This window comes from Herpailurus yagouaroundi, unplaced genomic scaffold (assembly GCF_014898765.1).
Source record: "Herpailurus yagouaroundi ecotype Mexico unplaced genomic scaffold, PumYag 190, whole genome shotgun sequence".
NCBI lineage: Eukaryota > Metazoa > Chordata > Mammalia > Carnivora > Felidae > Herpailurus > Herpailurus yagouaroundi.
This window is the reverse complement of record NW_024412421.1, coordinates 3,433,628-3,446,508: the sequence shown is the minus strand read 5'-3', so window position 1 is coordinate 3,446,508 and position 12,881 is coordinate 3,433,628. Positions and strand designations below refer to the sequence as shown.

The window sequence follows — 12,881 nt, the reverse complement described above, 5'->3', positions numbered from 1 at the left end:
CAATAATTCAGAGCGGCGGCGGCGGCGGCAGCGGCGGGTGCGAGCAGGAGGCGGCGGAAGCAGCGGGGACCGAGCGGCAGCGGCTATGTATCCAAGTGCGGCTGGGCAGCCGCGGCACCCCTGAGGCCCGGGAGGGGCTCCGGGAGCATCGCGCGGGGGGCACGCTTGCCACGGAGTGCAAGGAAGAGCAGTAGTGTCCAGAGCGGCATCTGCGAAGCTGCGCACGGAGCTGAGGAGGGGGCTTCGGAGTGGGGTTGGGGCGGGGGGGCGGCTGGCGCAGGCAGCCCCCGGGGTGGGGGGCGGGGTGGGCGCCGGCGCCGCGATGCTGGGCGTCGTGGAGCTGCTGCTGCTGGGGGCGGCGTGGCTGGCGGGCCCGGCCCGCGGGCAGAATGAGACGGAGCCCATCGTGCTGGAAGGCAAGTGCCTGGTGGTGTGCGACTCCAACCCCACGTCCGATCCCACGGGCACAGCTCTCGGCATCTCTGTGCGCTCCGGCAGCGCCAAGGTGGCTTTCTCTGCCATCAGAAGCACCAACCACGAGCCGTCCGAGATGAGTAATCGCACTATGATCATCTACTTTGACCAGGTGAGCGCTCCATCAGATTGGTTTGCGAGGGGGAGAGGTGGAGGGTTGATGTTCGATCCACTCCAAGGCTCTGCGGAGCCTCGGGAGCAGGAGTTCGGGACTGACTCTTGTCTACTTCCCTTCGTTCCCGTCTCATTGTAGGTACTAGTGAACATCGGGAACAACTTTGATTCAGAACGCAGTACTTTCATCGCCCCGCGCAAAGGGATCTACAGTTTTAACTTCCACGTGGTAAAAGTCTACAACAGACAGACCATTCAGGTCAGCCGCTGCCTCAGGGTCAGGCCCCGGGCCCGGCAGAGGGCTATTACCTGCTGGAGTGAGCGGGCCGTATGGGGGGTGGGAGATAGAAGGGGCAGCTGCATGTGCCTGGGGTTGCTTGGATGGACGAGTAGCAGGGCCTCATAGTTCTGTGGCTTGGACTGTCTCTTGTTTTCTTCTCTCGCCGGCTCTTGGAACCTAGTCCTCTTCCCACACAGAGTTTCCTGCCTTCGCCTTCTGGGCCCCTCCAAAGAGGTTCTTCCCCTTTTCCTACGGGATACCAGGGATTTCCCGTAGCGGTTGCTGGTTAGCATCAAAGACAGTTCCTCTTTCCAGAAGCTTTCTGCGACCGTTGCCTTCAGCTCCACAGACCATATCCTCATTCTCTGTCCCAGCTCGGAAGCCTGGACTCCTGTGCGCTTGCCTTTAGCACCACGCTCGGGCCGGGATGGGAAGGGTGCTCCTGGCATCCCTTTGGAGACTCTGGGTTTTTGAACTACCGGCGGGCGCCGAGCCCAAGCGTTTGAAGGGTGGAGAGAGCAGGGGGCGGGTGTAGTGCTGCTCCCCCCCCCCCCCGGGCTCCAGCTGTGCCCGTGTCAGCACTCACCGTCCCTCCAGGTTCCCAAAGGTGTCCAGGTTTCCTTTGGGCAAAGACAAGAGCCGGGATGCACGGCTGGGGAGAGGGCGCTGGGCCTTTGGCTGCTGATGCCACCGCAAGGGCAAAACCAGGCGGTGATGGCACGGCCGGTTCTGGGGATGAAGCACAGAGTGCAGCCCTGGCAGAATTTCTCATCAGTCCGAAGCCTTGCCCAGCTTCCCTACCGTGTCTCCACTGTGTCAGGCAGCTAGGACCGGGAGGAAGCAGGGTTTGGTTTGGCTTGGTTCTCCCGGAAACTCCAGTTGCCCGTTTTTCTTTTTGAGGGGGGGGGGGGCGGGGGTTGGGGGGGGGGGTGGAAGCGAATGTCTTGGGACACCAGAGCTGCCTATGGGTTCGTTAAGCTGGGTAAAAGAACGCAGTCAGGCTTTGCTTGGCGCGCTTTAGGAATGAAAGCGACTCCCATTTTGGGGGCAGACCCTTCCTGTCACCCAGATTGGCTGTTTTTCGCCCCACTGGTCCCTCAGCAGTAAGCTGCAGAGCCCCCTTTTTAAACCACCCAGCCCCTTCCACCATGCTCCCAAACCTTTGTGGTTGTTAGCCAAGCGGGGAAGGTTCGCATCTCCACTGCTGCTTAGGTACCCTCCTCTGTTGCGCCTCTGAAATAGGCCTTTCTCTTTCCCAGGTAAGCCTCATGTTAAACGGGTGGCCGGTGATTTCAGCCTTTGCTGGTGACCAGGACGTGACCCGGGAGGCCGCCAGCAATGGAGTTCTCATCCAGATGGAGAAAGGCGACCGAGCATACCTCAAGCTGGAGCGGGGGAACTTGATGGGGGGCTGGAAGTACTCGACCTTCTCTGGATTCCTGGTCTTTCCCCTCTGACTGGCTCATCACCATAATGGAGGCAGGGAGAGGGCGAAGGCAGGAGGAAGGCTGGAGGGGGAATGAGAAGACGGCAAGACTGGAAACTTCCTACATGGTCCCCAGCTGTATCCGGGTAAAAGGTGTGCACCGGCGGCCGGTGGGACAACTTTGTCCGTTTCCTCATTAGGAGAAGCAAATTCTGCTTAGCTCTGCGCACTCCCATTTCCAAAAATAAACTCGCCTCCCCCATTCTGGTTGAAGTAATCAAGAAAGAGAGACTGCCTTGTCATTGTTTCTTACCCCCATGTTCATGTTCCCTAAAATTTATACAAAAGAAACTTTGTATTTCACTGTATAACGTGAAATATCTTCCTCCTCAGCCCCCTCGGAATCTTTCCACCTGCTGAAATCTAATATACTCCTCCCCCTTTTTAGTTTGGAGAGGGGAATAAGGTTTTTGTTTTGTTTTTTGAATGGGGGAGGTAGTTTTAATTTGGCAAGTATTGCTCTTAAAACACCACTCAAGAGTTAATTAGCTGAAGATACTTTGTGTCCTCCGCTGCTTGTTAGCAGAGACAGGACTTACCTTAGTGGTGACTGGTTCAAAAATATATATAAATATATATCATTTGTATTCAAAGAACTCTTCCCAGTGGAAACTGGCTGTATTTCCGTATTTCTATGTCCTATTCGGAGTGATCGTGAAATCTAAGGCTGCTTGATGTTCTGATGCTTGTCAATGCCCTCGTGTTCTGTGGCTCCACTAAATGCCAGGAGGTTCTTCCGGACGCTTCCTCGTCCTCTGTAACATACGTGTGAATAGCCAAGATTTAATTTTGCTTTGACCCAATAAAGTTGAAGTGGGACTTTTATTTTTCTGAAACAGCTTTCTAAACTCCGCATCTTCCCCAGTTGCGAGGTTTGGGGGCGGGTTGTGGAAGCGCAAGGCTGAGAGGCGCCGGGGACTTGGTGGGAAGGCCTGGGCGTGAGGGCTTCTAGCGAAGCCGGCCTGCGCTCCTTTTTTTTGCGCCAGGCCTACAGCCAGCCCGCATTCGCCTGTGCTCCCTGCTTTGGCCAAAATCCTGCCTGGCCAGGAGACACTACCGGCCTGGAAGCGAAGTGGGATTTTTTTCGAAGTCCAAATGCATCAGGAATAATCCCAATTGGAGGAGTCGGCACTCTTCCCACGCCTCCGCCCCTGGATGTCCCGAACCGTCAGCCCCACATTTCCCGGAGCAGCTTTATGTTTTACACCAGCGCCTCTGAATCCCGCGTCCGTCCGCCGTACTAGCCCGGCGCCCAGGGCCTGTGATTGCGCTCCACGCAGGACTTTCGTTCGAGAGGTTCGTCCAGGAGGTTTGATTGTATCGGAACATAATGTGAAAGCAAAACTGAAATAAACGACTTCGTTTTAAGTCTAGAAGTCTGACCCAGTCGCTTCAGCCTCGGGGAGGTCGGGCGCCGGAAAACGGAAAGCGGGTGGAGGCCAAAGTCCTGGGGCAAGAGCCTGGGCCTGGATTGGCGCCTCTGGCTTTGGTCCTTTTAGAAGATTTTTCCTGGCCGGACGTTCGGGGGTGAATTTTATTGGCTCCTAGGGGTTGGAGAGAAGGGGGTAATAATTGCACAATAAGCAACATTTCTTGTTATTACTGCGGCTCCTCTGATTGAAATTCACCGAGCACTCGGCCTTCCTTGAAATGAGGGCATGTTTCTCCTCCGCGCACAAGCTAGGGGCCGGCATCCCTTGCCGCACGCTTCGTATCCCCAGTGCCCAGGGTGCCGCGAGGGATAGCTAGGGACTTCGGGAATGAGTTGTGCTTTTCTCTTCCTGCCCAACAGTTCTCTCCCCCATAGTACCCAGGGAAGTAGGGACGAGGCGCAATCCTGAACCTTAGAGGAATTTAAAAAGAAGCTATTCTTTTTAAAAAGGGACACTTTCAAAAATGCTTTTCTCGGCATTCTTCTAGTTGGGAGGGAGAGATCAGGGAGAACTGGAGCCTTCAGCAGCGAAACTAGCTCGACCCAACCGCTCTGTCGGCACACAGCCTGCCTGCGAGGTAGGCATACGCGGTGCACCAGGTACTCTCCGCCTAGGACAAGGGCTTTCGGGCCACGCAGGTTGCATAGTCACAACCGAAAGAAGCAGCACCCCTACTGCGCTTGCGGCGTTCTCTCTGTGGGAGGGTGGTCACCCTCTTCCCCGGGGAGGGTACCACCAAGGTGTCTGTCCAGACTTTGGGACCCCCAGGCGGTGCTCCAGCTGGGTGACTTGGGCCCGTCCCTCCTCTGGCCTCAGTTTGCCCAGCTGTATAAAAACAAAGAGGATTTAAACATCTCCGAGAGTCCCTCCTACTCTGAGATTTCATTCATCCTCTGTTACTTGAACGTGGGCCTGCAATTCTTTTACCTGGGTTTAATGAGTCCTGGCTGTTATTTGCACTGATCTGGTTCCTGGAGGCAGTCTCCTGAATGCTAGGCCTGAGGCTGGGGTGGAGGCAAAGAGGAAGCTTGCCTATCCAGAAACTGAGGTTCACTCAGAGCCAGCCTCTTCTCTGGGGCCTGGGAGGTGAACCAGAAGGGAGCAAGTGGAACCCAAGTGGGACAGAGAGGGGAAGGTTATCCCTTGATTCTGGGCTCCAGTTAAGGGAGGGCTCCTTCCTCCCCAAAGCATTAGAGATCCTTGGCATTAGAGATCCTTCTCAAACTGGCTCCAGCCACTTCCTCCTCCACCTGCTGGTCCCTTCCCTCTGCCATTTGATGAGCCCATCTCCTACTACTGTCTTCATGCCTCTGCACCTGCTGTTTCTTTGCTTCAATTTGCAGTTCTCTCCTTCTCTACTTTTCAAAATTCTGTCCTACTGGGGGATCGAAGCACTTCATGTAAGAGGCTGCCTCCTCTGGGAAGCTCTTATGTAGATACAGCACAGGCACCGCTTTTCCAAGGTTCACTATCCCCTCCTCACTCTTCCTGCAGGCCTTGCTTGGCACTGGTTGGCAAGGGAGATATCTAGGGCTGGGCCTGTCTCCTGCTCGGCAGCGGGTTCCATAGAATAGTGGTACCCACTCCAGCGAGCTCTCAGAAGTGTTAAGCAGGCACTCTGGTCCCAGAGGCTTCAGGAGAAATATGGGTTTCTCCACCCCCAAACTGCCCTTATCTTCGGGTCTGAGCCCCCATTAGCCTGGGTGGAGATGTGGACAGCTTTTCCCAGGGACCTGGAGTTGGAGCTAGAGACTTCACTGGGGCTGAGCACTTGGGAGTTGGGCCACCTCCCTCACCTCTGGAGTGGAGGTGGGGGTGATTGTTACCTGTTCGAGAGGCAGGTGAATCAACCCTCAATTGAAAATTGTACCCCAGCTGAGAGGGAGCCAGATACTCTCAAATGGTGTGTTGGGGACTGAGAGGGATAGAGAAAAAAAAAAAAAAAAAGGCCAGCGGCTCACTAGAAACTACATCCCTGTCCCCAACCAGAAGCTCTAGGGAGGGGGCCAGTCCTAAAACCTACACCTCACAATGGTTTCCTTTAATGCTTAGAACCCTATAGGCCCTTTCAGATCTGGGCCCTGCCTCCTGCTTTCATCTCAGATAAACCTGATCAGAATAGAGCCTGTAGGGGTTCCAAGACCACCCTCTCATTCAGCCTCCTTCTCAGAGTCTCAGAGACTCCTCCCCCGCCCAGGTCACCTTGGTTACTTCCTCCACTCGAGCCTCGGGGAAGCCCGCCTCACCCCAGACTGGGCGGAGTGATTACCCCTTCCTGGCCTCCTTCTTTGCTGTGTGGCCACTTTTACCTCCCTCCCCCACAATCCCAACCCGTTTCCGGAGGGCTTCGATAGTGTTAGTGGTCTGTTGCGGGGATCTCAGGGAGGTTTCTAGGACCCAACGAGCCCAAACCTGACTTCCAGGCCTGGGTTTTCCAGGCGGCGCCCAGTGCCGGTGGGAGCCGCCGGATCAGCGCGGGATCGCTGGCGAGGAGCCGGGGTCACTCGTGTGTGCAGTCTCGAGTCGCGCCCGGCTTCGTCAAGTCCCGCGCGGGCCCCCTAGCTAGCCCACTCGTCCGCCGCGGCTTCCACTCCACGGTCCGCACCACTAGGAGCGCGCCCCCCACCCAGCTGCGCTGGAGCGCTCATGCTCCAATCCCCCGCGCATCGGCTCCTAATGAGAACATAATTACCCAGATGGAGAGGGAGCCTCACCCGGCTCCTTAATTGTTGCCTTGTTGGGTAGGGGGTGTATGTGGGGCGGAGCGAAGGGGCTGGACGCTCCCGCTGGTTCCGGGCGGGGTCCTGACGTCCCAAGCCGGGTCTTTGGGCCCCAGCTGACCTAGTGGAGGGAGAGACCCCGCTCAGCGGACGCGCGCCCGCCTCTGCGCTTGGCTTGAAGTGCGATCTCAGACTGTTCTCCCCGCCCTACACCCCCCACCGCCTCCCTGTCTGAACAGTTTTCCTCAGCTCCCAAGTGCGGTGTTTAGGGTTTGTTCGGAGACATCTTTTGTGATAAACGCGTTCGTGAGTCTAAGCCTTCCCCCCTCGTCCCATGAGACATCTTTTGTGATAAACGCGTTCGTGAGTCTAAGCCTTCCCCCCTCGTCCCATGCAGCCATGTAACTCCAGGCTTGCGCTTGGCCGAGTCCTTGTCATCCCCACTGGCTTTCAAACAAAACTGAAACGTATTACGGACTCTGCCTCTGCAGGAGGCCAGCAGTGCCCTGGAACTGGGAGGTCAAGCCTGGAGGGAAAGCGCAGATGCACCTCTCTTTGAGCCAATTTAATTCGGAAGAAAATCTTTCCCAGGGACGATTACAAAGGTCTCTCGATCTCTTCGCGCAGAGCTCCTCATTGAAGATACATCCATACCCTCTCTGAGCCTCAGTTTGCTCGTATTTGAAATGGGAACAGTAATGCCTTCACAGCAGGGTGGTTGCGAAGACTACCTGAAAAGGTGTAAAAATGCTCGGCGCTGCCGCACCCACAGTAGGTGCTGAATAACTGGTGGCAAAGGTGGGGGGGGCAGTGGACAGCTGGGGCATCAGAGTATCACAGAAGCAGGACACACGGCATATCTGCGCAGATCCCTACATCCAATAAATGGTAAAACTGAAACCAGACAGAGAGAGGACGCAGAGCAAGTGAATGGTGGAGTTAGGGTCCCGTGTCCTTTCCTTTCCCTGTACACCTGGCTCCCCACCCCCTCTCGGCAACAGCAAGAACAAAGGCTTGTATTCCCTAAGGGTCTTTCATCCATCCCTGTTGCTCATATATTCGCATTGGCCTCTGTGGTTGAATATCCTCTGGTTGTGTGTCCCCATTAGGGGCATGAGCCCTGTTTACATGTCTGTGTCCCTTTAGAGGCTGTGCCCCTCTAAAGTGGGAAATGCATCAGGTTCATCTTCCTTGGCCCAGTGCCTCCCATGGTGCCTGGCACAGAAGGGGGTGTCTGTGATGGTGTTATGAGTGAAACCAAACTGTGCCTGGAGTGATTTCAGGATATGGACCCAACCAGTGAAACTCTCTTCAGGGGAACTTCCTGGCCCCTTCAGTCCTCCCACCCCCACCCTCCCCAACACACTGACACCGACAGGAATATTGACATGGAAGTGTTTTCAGACCCTATGCAGGCAGAAAAACCTTTGCAGCCACCTGTACTTGCTCTCAGCCTCTCCCATTTCACTCTGAGCTCCGCCTGTCCCCAAGGAGTCCCAGCTTTGACCCTGGAATAGCAGCAAGCAGGGACAGCAAGGAAGAGGCCAAGATTAGAGGTCTGGTGGTGTTTGGACTTGTTGCTAGGTGTCCTCCCTGGGAAAATGCTTTTAACCAGGAAAATACTTCAGGCAGCAGTGAGGAGACAGTGCAACTGAAATCAGGAGGGAGAATTTCATGATTATAAAGAATGGACTTGTGGTTGTGTAGTCACAGCCCAGAGCCTGGGGGTGGGGGGTGTCTTTGTTCATCTTGCTAAACTCTGAAGAGGTCAGGGAGGAGGTGCAGGGGAGGGACCAGCGATTGAAGGCATTGACCCCTGCCTGACCTGAGCAGGCTCCTATCTGACCTTCAAGGCTGCAGTTGAGTACCAGCCACCTCATTTGCACAGTTGTTTCTGATCCCCTCGCATCAGGGCCTTGCTCTCTGCTGACCACCTGAACTCTCCTATTCAGATGACACTGTGACCACAACTCTGCTGGGCACTGAGCTCCGTGAGGATCAGCTCTCATCTGCTATTCCCCACAGTTCACCTAGTGCCTGGCACAGTGTCAGGGCTGGTAGATGCTCTATAAATGTTCCTTGAATGAATGAGTGAGTGAACACACAAATAGGCGGGCAGACAAATTGAGGGATTGCTGGTTTCATCATGAGTGTATCTGCTTGATCTACCAGACTGTGAACTCCACAAGGGCATTGATCTTGTTATTGGCTTTATTTGCAATCACATTCTCAGTGCCCAGCACAGTACCTGGAATAGAGTCAGCATGAAAAGTATTTCTTAAATGGATGGATGGAGGGATGGATGGATAAGGAATCACAGTACTCTGGCAATGAGACTCCTTGGACTGAGATTCTGAAGTGCAGGCTTGGCATTGTGCTCCTCTCTAAATCTCCACCATCACCCCAGACAGCCAGATGTAGTCTAGAATGGAATGGAATTGTACCTGTTGTCCAGAGTTGACCTTTTTAAATTTGTTTTAATTTTTATTTTTTACCATTTATTCATTTTTGAGATACAGAGCATGAGCCGGGGAGGGGCAGAGAGAGAGGGAGATACAGACTCTGAAGCAGGCTCCAGGCTCTGAACTGTCAGCATAGAGTCTGTCCTGGGGCTCGAACCCACAAACTGTGAGATCGTGACCTGAGCTGACATCAGGCACACACAACAGAGCCACCCAGACACCCCCAGAGTTGACCTCATAACACAAGTTGTCCTTGATGCTTTTGCCCTACCCCACCCCCAACATGCTCCTTAGAGAACAGGGACCATATTTTATTTTCCTTAAAGGACAGGAATACCCTCCCTTTCCTCCAACACCTAATGATATGATTTGGTATTGGTTGATTGGCTGTTTAATCCGGGATGAAGCCACGAACTCTCTGGAAGCCCTTAATGATGGTGACGATGGTAGTGAAGCCTGTAAGGTTTTTCCATGGTGCCAGAGTAGTAGCATCATATGGTGTCAACAGGAGTCACACAATGCCTGGCTAGTGAGGGAGCTGGTTCCCTGCACCACCCCCCCCCCCCGCAGACCTGACTTGTGGCTAGCCATGGGGTCTCTGGGTGTTTGTTGTAGATGAAGGGGGAATGGCCTCCGAAATCCCCTCACAGCTTTGGGTTCTGCTGCAGACCATGAGGGTGGAGTGGGCTCCATTGGTTTCCTCTCGAGAAAATCAAGGATTCCACAAATCCCCTTCTTTCCTCAGACCCAGTGTCCAGCTGGGAGTTCAGCCCAGCAAAGAGTTCTCTAGAATGCTCTGCTAGCCAGCAGCAACCTGCTTACTCAGGTGAGGCTCCAAGAGCCTTTTCTTCCATCATCAGAAGTTACTGCCTCCTTTCAGGGAAACTTTCAAAGAGGGAAGAGGGAATTACTAACAAAGGAGAGACAACTGGGCATCTCATTCTCCTCATTTAAAAGGAAGCTGTGTGCTCTGCCCAGATCTGGTATTGGATAGACTCTCCTTTGTATTCCGAGAGACTCAAAAATAAACTCCCCAATGTGTACTTCTGCTGAGAAGTTCAGATGATTTTATAATGACTGAGTGGCTCCAAATATGCAGCTGATGTGGAGCCTGCTATTTTACTAACTCATCTTGATCAAAGTTGGTCAATTTAGGCCTCAGTAATGTTCCAAATGCTCCCTCTCCCTCTCCTTCTCTCTTTTTGAAGGAGTTCATTTCAGGTAGATGGATTATTTACTTATTCTGAAGATGCCAAGGGAGAGGGCATGTTAGCAATACCAATTGAGCCGTGGGTGCGGGCTTGCAGCTCATCCTTCACGTGGCATCTAGTGTCTGATGCTTTTTCTTCCTTCTCCTCTGGGCTCTCGGATGCTGGCCAAGTGGGAACTTGCTTGGCAGTTTCGCCAGCATGTGGGCCTAAATAATCTCCTGCATCAATCTGAGTGACAGTGGTGCTTTCTGAGGCTGTGAAGCTTGCAGCTCTTTTCTTTGATTGCCTAAATGTGTCCCTGTCTCTGTCATAAGAAGTTGGGGTCCAGGCTGAGGGCAGAAGCGAGTCTGTTCCTCCAGGAGTGAAACTAGAGGACCTCTAGGGTCCCATTCCAACTAGAAGCCAATGAAATGCAAGATTCTCTGGGTGGTAGTTGTGTTTTTTTGAGTTTCCAGCTTAAAACTATCCCCAGAATCCTTCTTTCAACCTCAGCCCACAGGAAAAGCTATGTGGTGACTAGCTGTCAGAGCTGTGATGTGAATCTTCTTTCGGTCCCTCTTAATTCTCTCTCCTCTCAGTAGCCAGAGTGAGCTTCTCAAACATAAACCAAACCACACCACATGAATCCTCTGCTTAAAACCAGCCAGTGCCTTTACAATGCACTGTGACTCCTTATAGTGGCTTGCTGGGCTTCCGTGATCTGGTTGCTGTTGACCCCTACAACCTCATCCTCTGTTGTTTTCCTCTAGTGCAGAGTAGCTCATTCCACTGTTATCTCCTACAAGATGCCAAGCTCTCTCCTGTCTCAGAACCTTTGTACATGTTGACCCTTTGGGGGCAAGGAATACTTTTCCATCCCCATGCTTTTCATGGCTATCTCCTCTTTTAAGCCTCAGCTGGCCATCCCTGGTATTTATCTCTAATACTGAGCCGCTTCCTCTTTTACCAGTTGAGTTTCATTACACCTCCCCCCCCCCCCTCAAATGCTCATCTACATGTATACTGTCTCTCCCTCCCTGGGAACAGGGACCTGGTCTGTCCTTGGTGTTATCTTATCCTTAGCGTTTGGAACAGAACCTGGAATGGTAGGGGCTTGATTCATACATGAATGACTGAATGGCAAACCAGACATCCAATCATGTTTCCCAGAGTTCAGGGCTTCTGGTCCATCATGGAAAAGCAATTTTCTCTTTGGTGAGCAGCTCAAGGGAGCCATTAAACATGTTATCCACCAGAAGCCATATTCATCCAGAGGGAAAGCAAACTGGAAGCCATGAGGTCAAGGATGGGGGCTGGAAAATTGGTCTCTTATCATCCACAGGCCCAATGAAGGGTCTTTTGGTTGTTAATATCTGTTGTTAAAACTGCTTAATTCAGCTAGCCTTGCAGTTGAGCTAGGGGAAACTGAAGTGAACTGTGAATTATTGAATTTTTCCCACTGAAGTTATTCTGCAACAGACAAGCACAAACAAGAGAATGAGGAGGAAAGGGACCTTGGTCTGGGGCAGGGGTGCAAAGCAGCTTGGATGCTGTTCCTGGAACTGTAACTCTGCTTGGAGCAAAGATGGGCAGTGAGTTTGGGACTGAGGGAGGAGAGTGAGGGCTGGAGAATCATATGTACAAGAGTGAAGACAAGATGGGAAAAGGCAGCATCAGGGGCAAAAATGGCAGCAACGTGAGTCTAAGCCTGTTGAAAAAAGACATATGTGCTCAGCCTGCATAATATCCACCTCAGAAATATCCAGGTAGCCTGAAGTTGCCAATCAAACATCTATGCAACAATACTTAGCTTACACTCACTGCATGCATGCACAGCCCCCTGTCTTCTGGATAGTTCCTACAGAGAAACCAAGGCAGGGGGCCTGCCTTGCCCATGGCCCAGCTAAAGGGAGTATAGTGCAAAGAAGGATAAGAATTTAGGGTGAGGGACTTGGCTGTCTATCTTGCTTGTTTTAAACTTAAAAAAGTATTTATTTATTTTGAGAGAGAGAGAGAGAGAGAGAGAGAGCGTGGGAGGGGCAGAAAGAGGGAGACAAAGAGAATCCCATGCAGGCTCCGTGCTGTCAGTGCAAAGCCCGATGTGGGGCTGAACGCACAAACTGTGAGATCATGACCTGAGCTGAAATCAAGAGTCGGACGTTTAACCAGCTGAGCCACCCAGGCACCCCTGTCTTACTTGCTTTAATCCTCTCCCTCCCACACTGTTTGGATTCCTCATGGACCAAGTAAATTTTTGTGACCTTTGAGTTTCAGCCTCCTTTATAGAACTGAGTAGGGCGTGCTGGTTAAAGAAATAGCCTTTGAATAAAGCAGAGCTGGTTTTGAGGGCTGCCTTTGTCACTGTATTCATCAGTACTCTAGAAATCCAACTCAAGCTACACTTAGTGCCACCTTCACCAAAGAATGTATTGGCTTCCAAACCGAAGAATTCCAAGGATGACTGAATTCAGGTGTCGCTGGTCCAGAGATTTGCCTCTTTTCACATCTGGATTCATTCCCAGGCCCCCAAATGGGGCAATTTGACTCCAGCAGCCCCAGGGGCTCACATCTGTCCATCTAGTTTCCCAATTAGAAAGAGAGCCCCTTTTCTCCAGAACTCCAGAAAAAAAAATCCATAGCTGAAGAATATCAGACTGAATTATGTCAGGTGCACTCTCAGATCCAGTCTCTTTAACCAGAGAATAAAATGAACTAATTGGCC

General features: G+C 52.7%; 1 protein-coding gene across 1 annotated transcript; it reads left to right on the top strand.

Annotated features, from left to right (window-relative positions):
* The first annotated feature begins 302 nt into the window (after window positions 1–302).
* CBLN1 (cerebellin 1 precursor) lies at window positions 303–3,727 on the top strand. Its single transcript, XM_040497956.1, has 3 exons — window positions 303–586; window positions 728–847; window positions 2,128–3,727. The coding sequence occupies exons 1-3, from the start codon at window positions 323–325 to the stop codon at window positions 2,323–2,325; spliced, it is 582 nt and encodes a 193-aa protein (XP_040353890.1). The 5' UTR covers window positions 303–322; the 3' UTR covers window positions 2,326–3,727.
* Window positions 3,728–12,881: the final 9,154 nt, after the last annotated feature.

What these genes read in the sequence shown, in the direction of transcription:
- CBLN1 (XM_040497956.1), top strand. Translation starts at nt 323, where the DNA reads ATGCTGGGCGTCGTGGAGCTGCTGCTGCTGGGGGCGGCGTGGCTGGCG. An exon ending in TGATCATCTACTTTGACCAG is followed by an intron (nt 587 to 727) that starts GTGAGCGCTCCA and finishes GTCTCATTGTAG; the next exon opens with GTACTAGTGAACATCGGGAA. An exon ending in ACAACAGACAGACCATTCAG is followed by an intron (nt 848 to 2,127) that starts GTCAGCCGCTGC and finishes TCTCTTTCCCAG; the next exon opens with GTAAGCCTCATGTTAAACGG.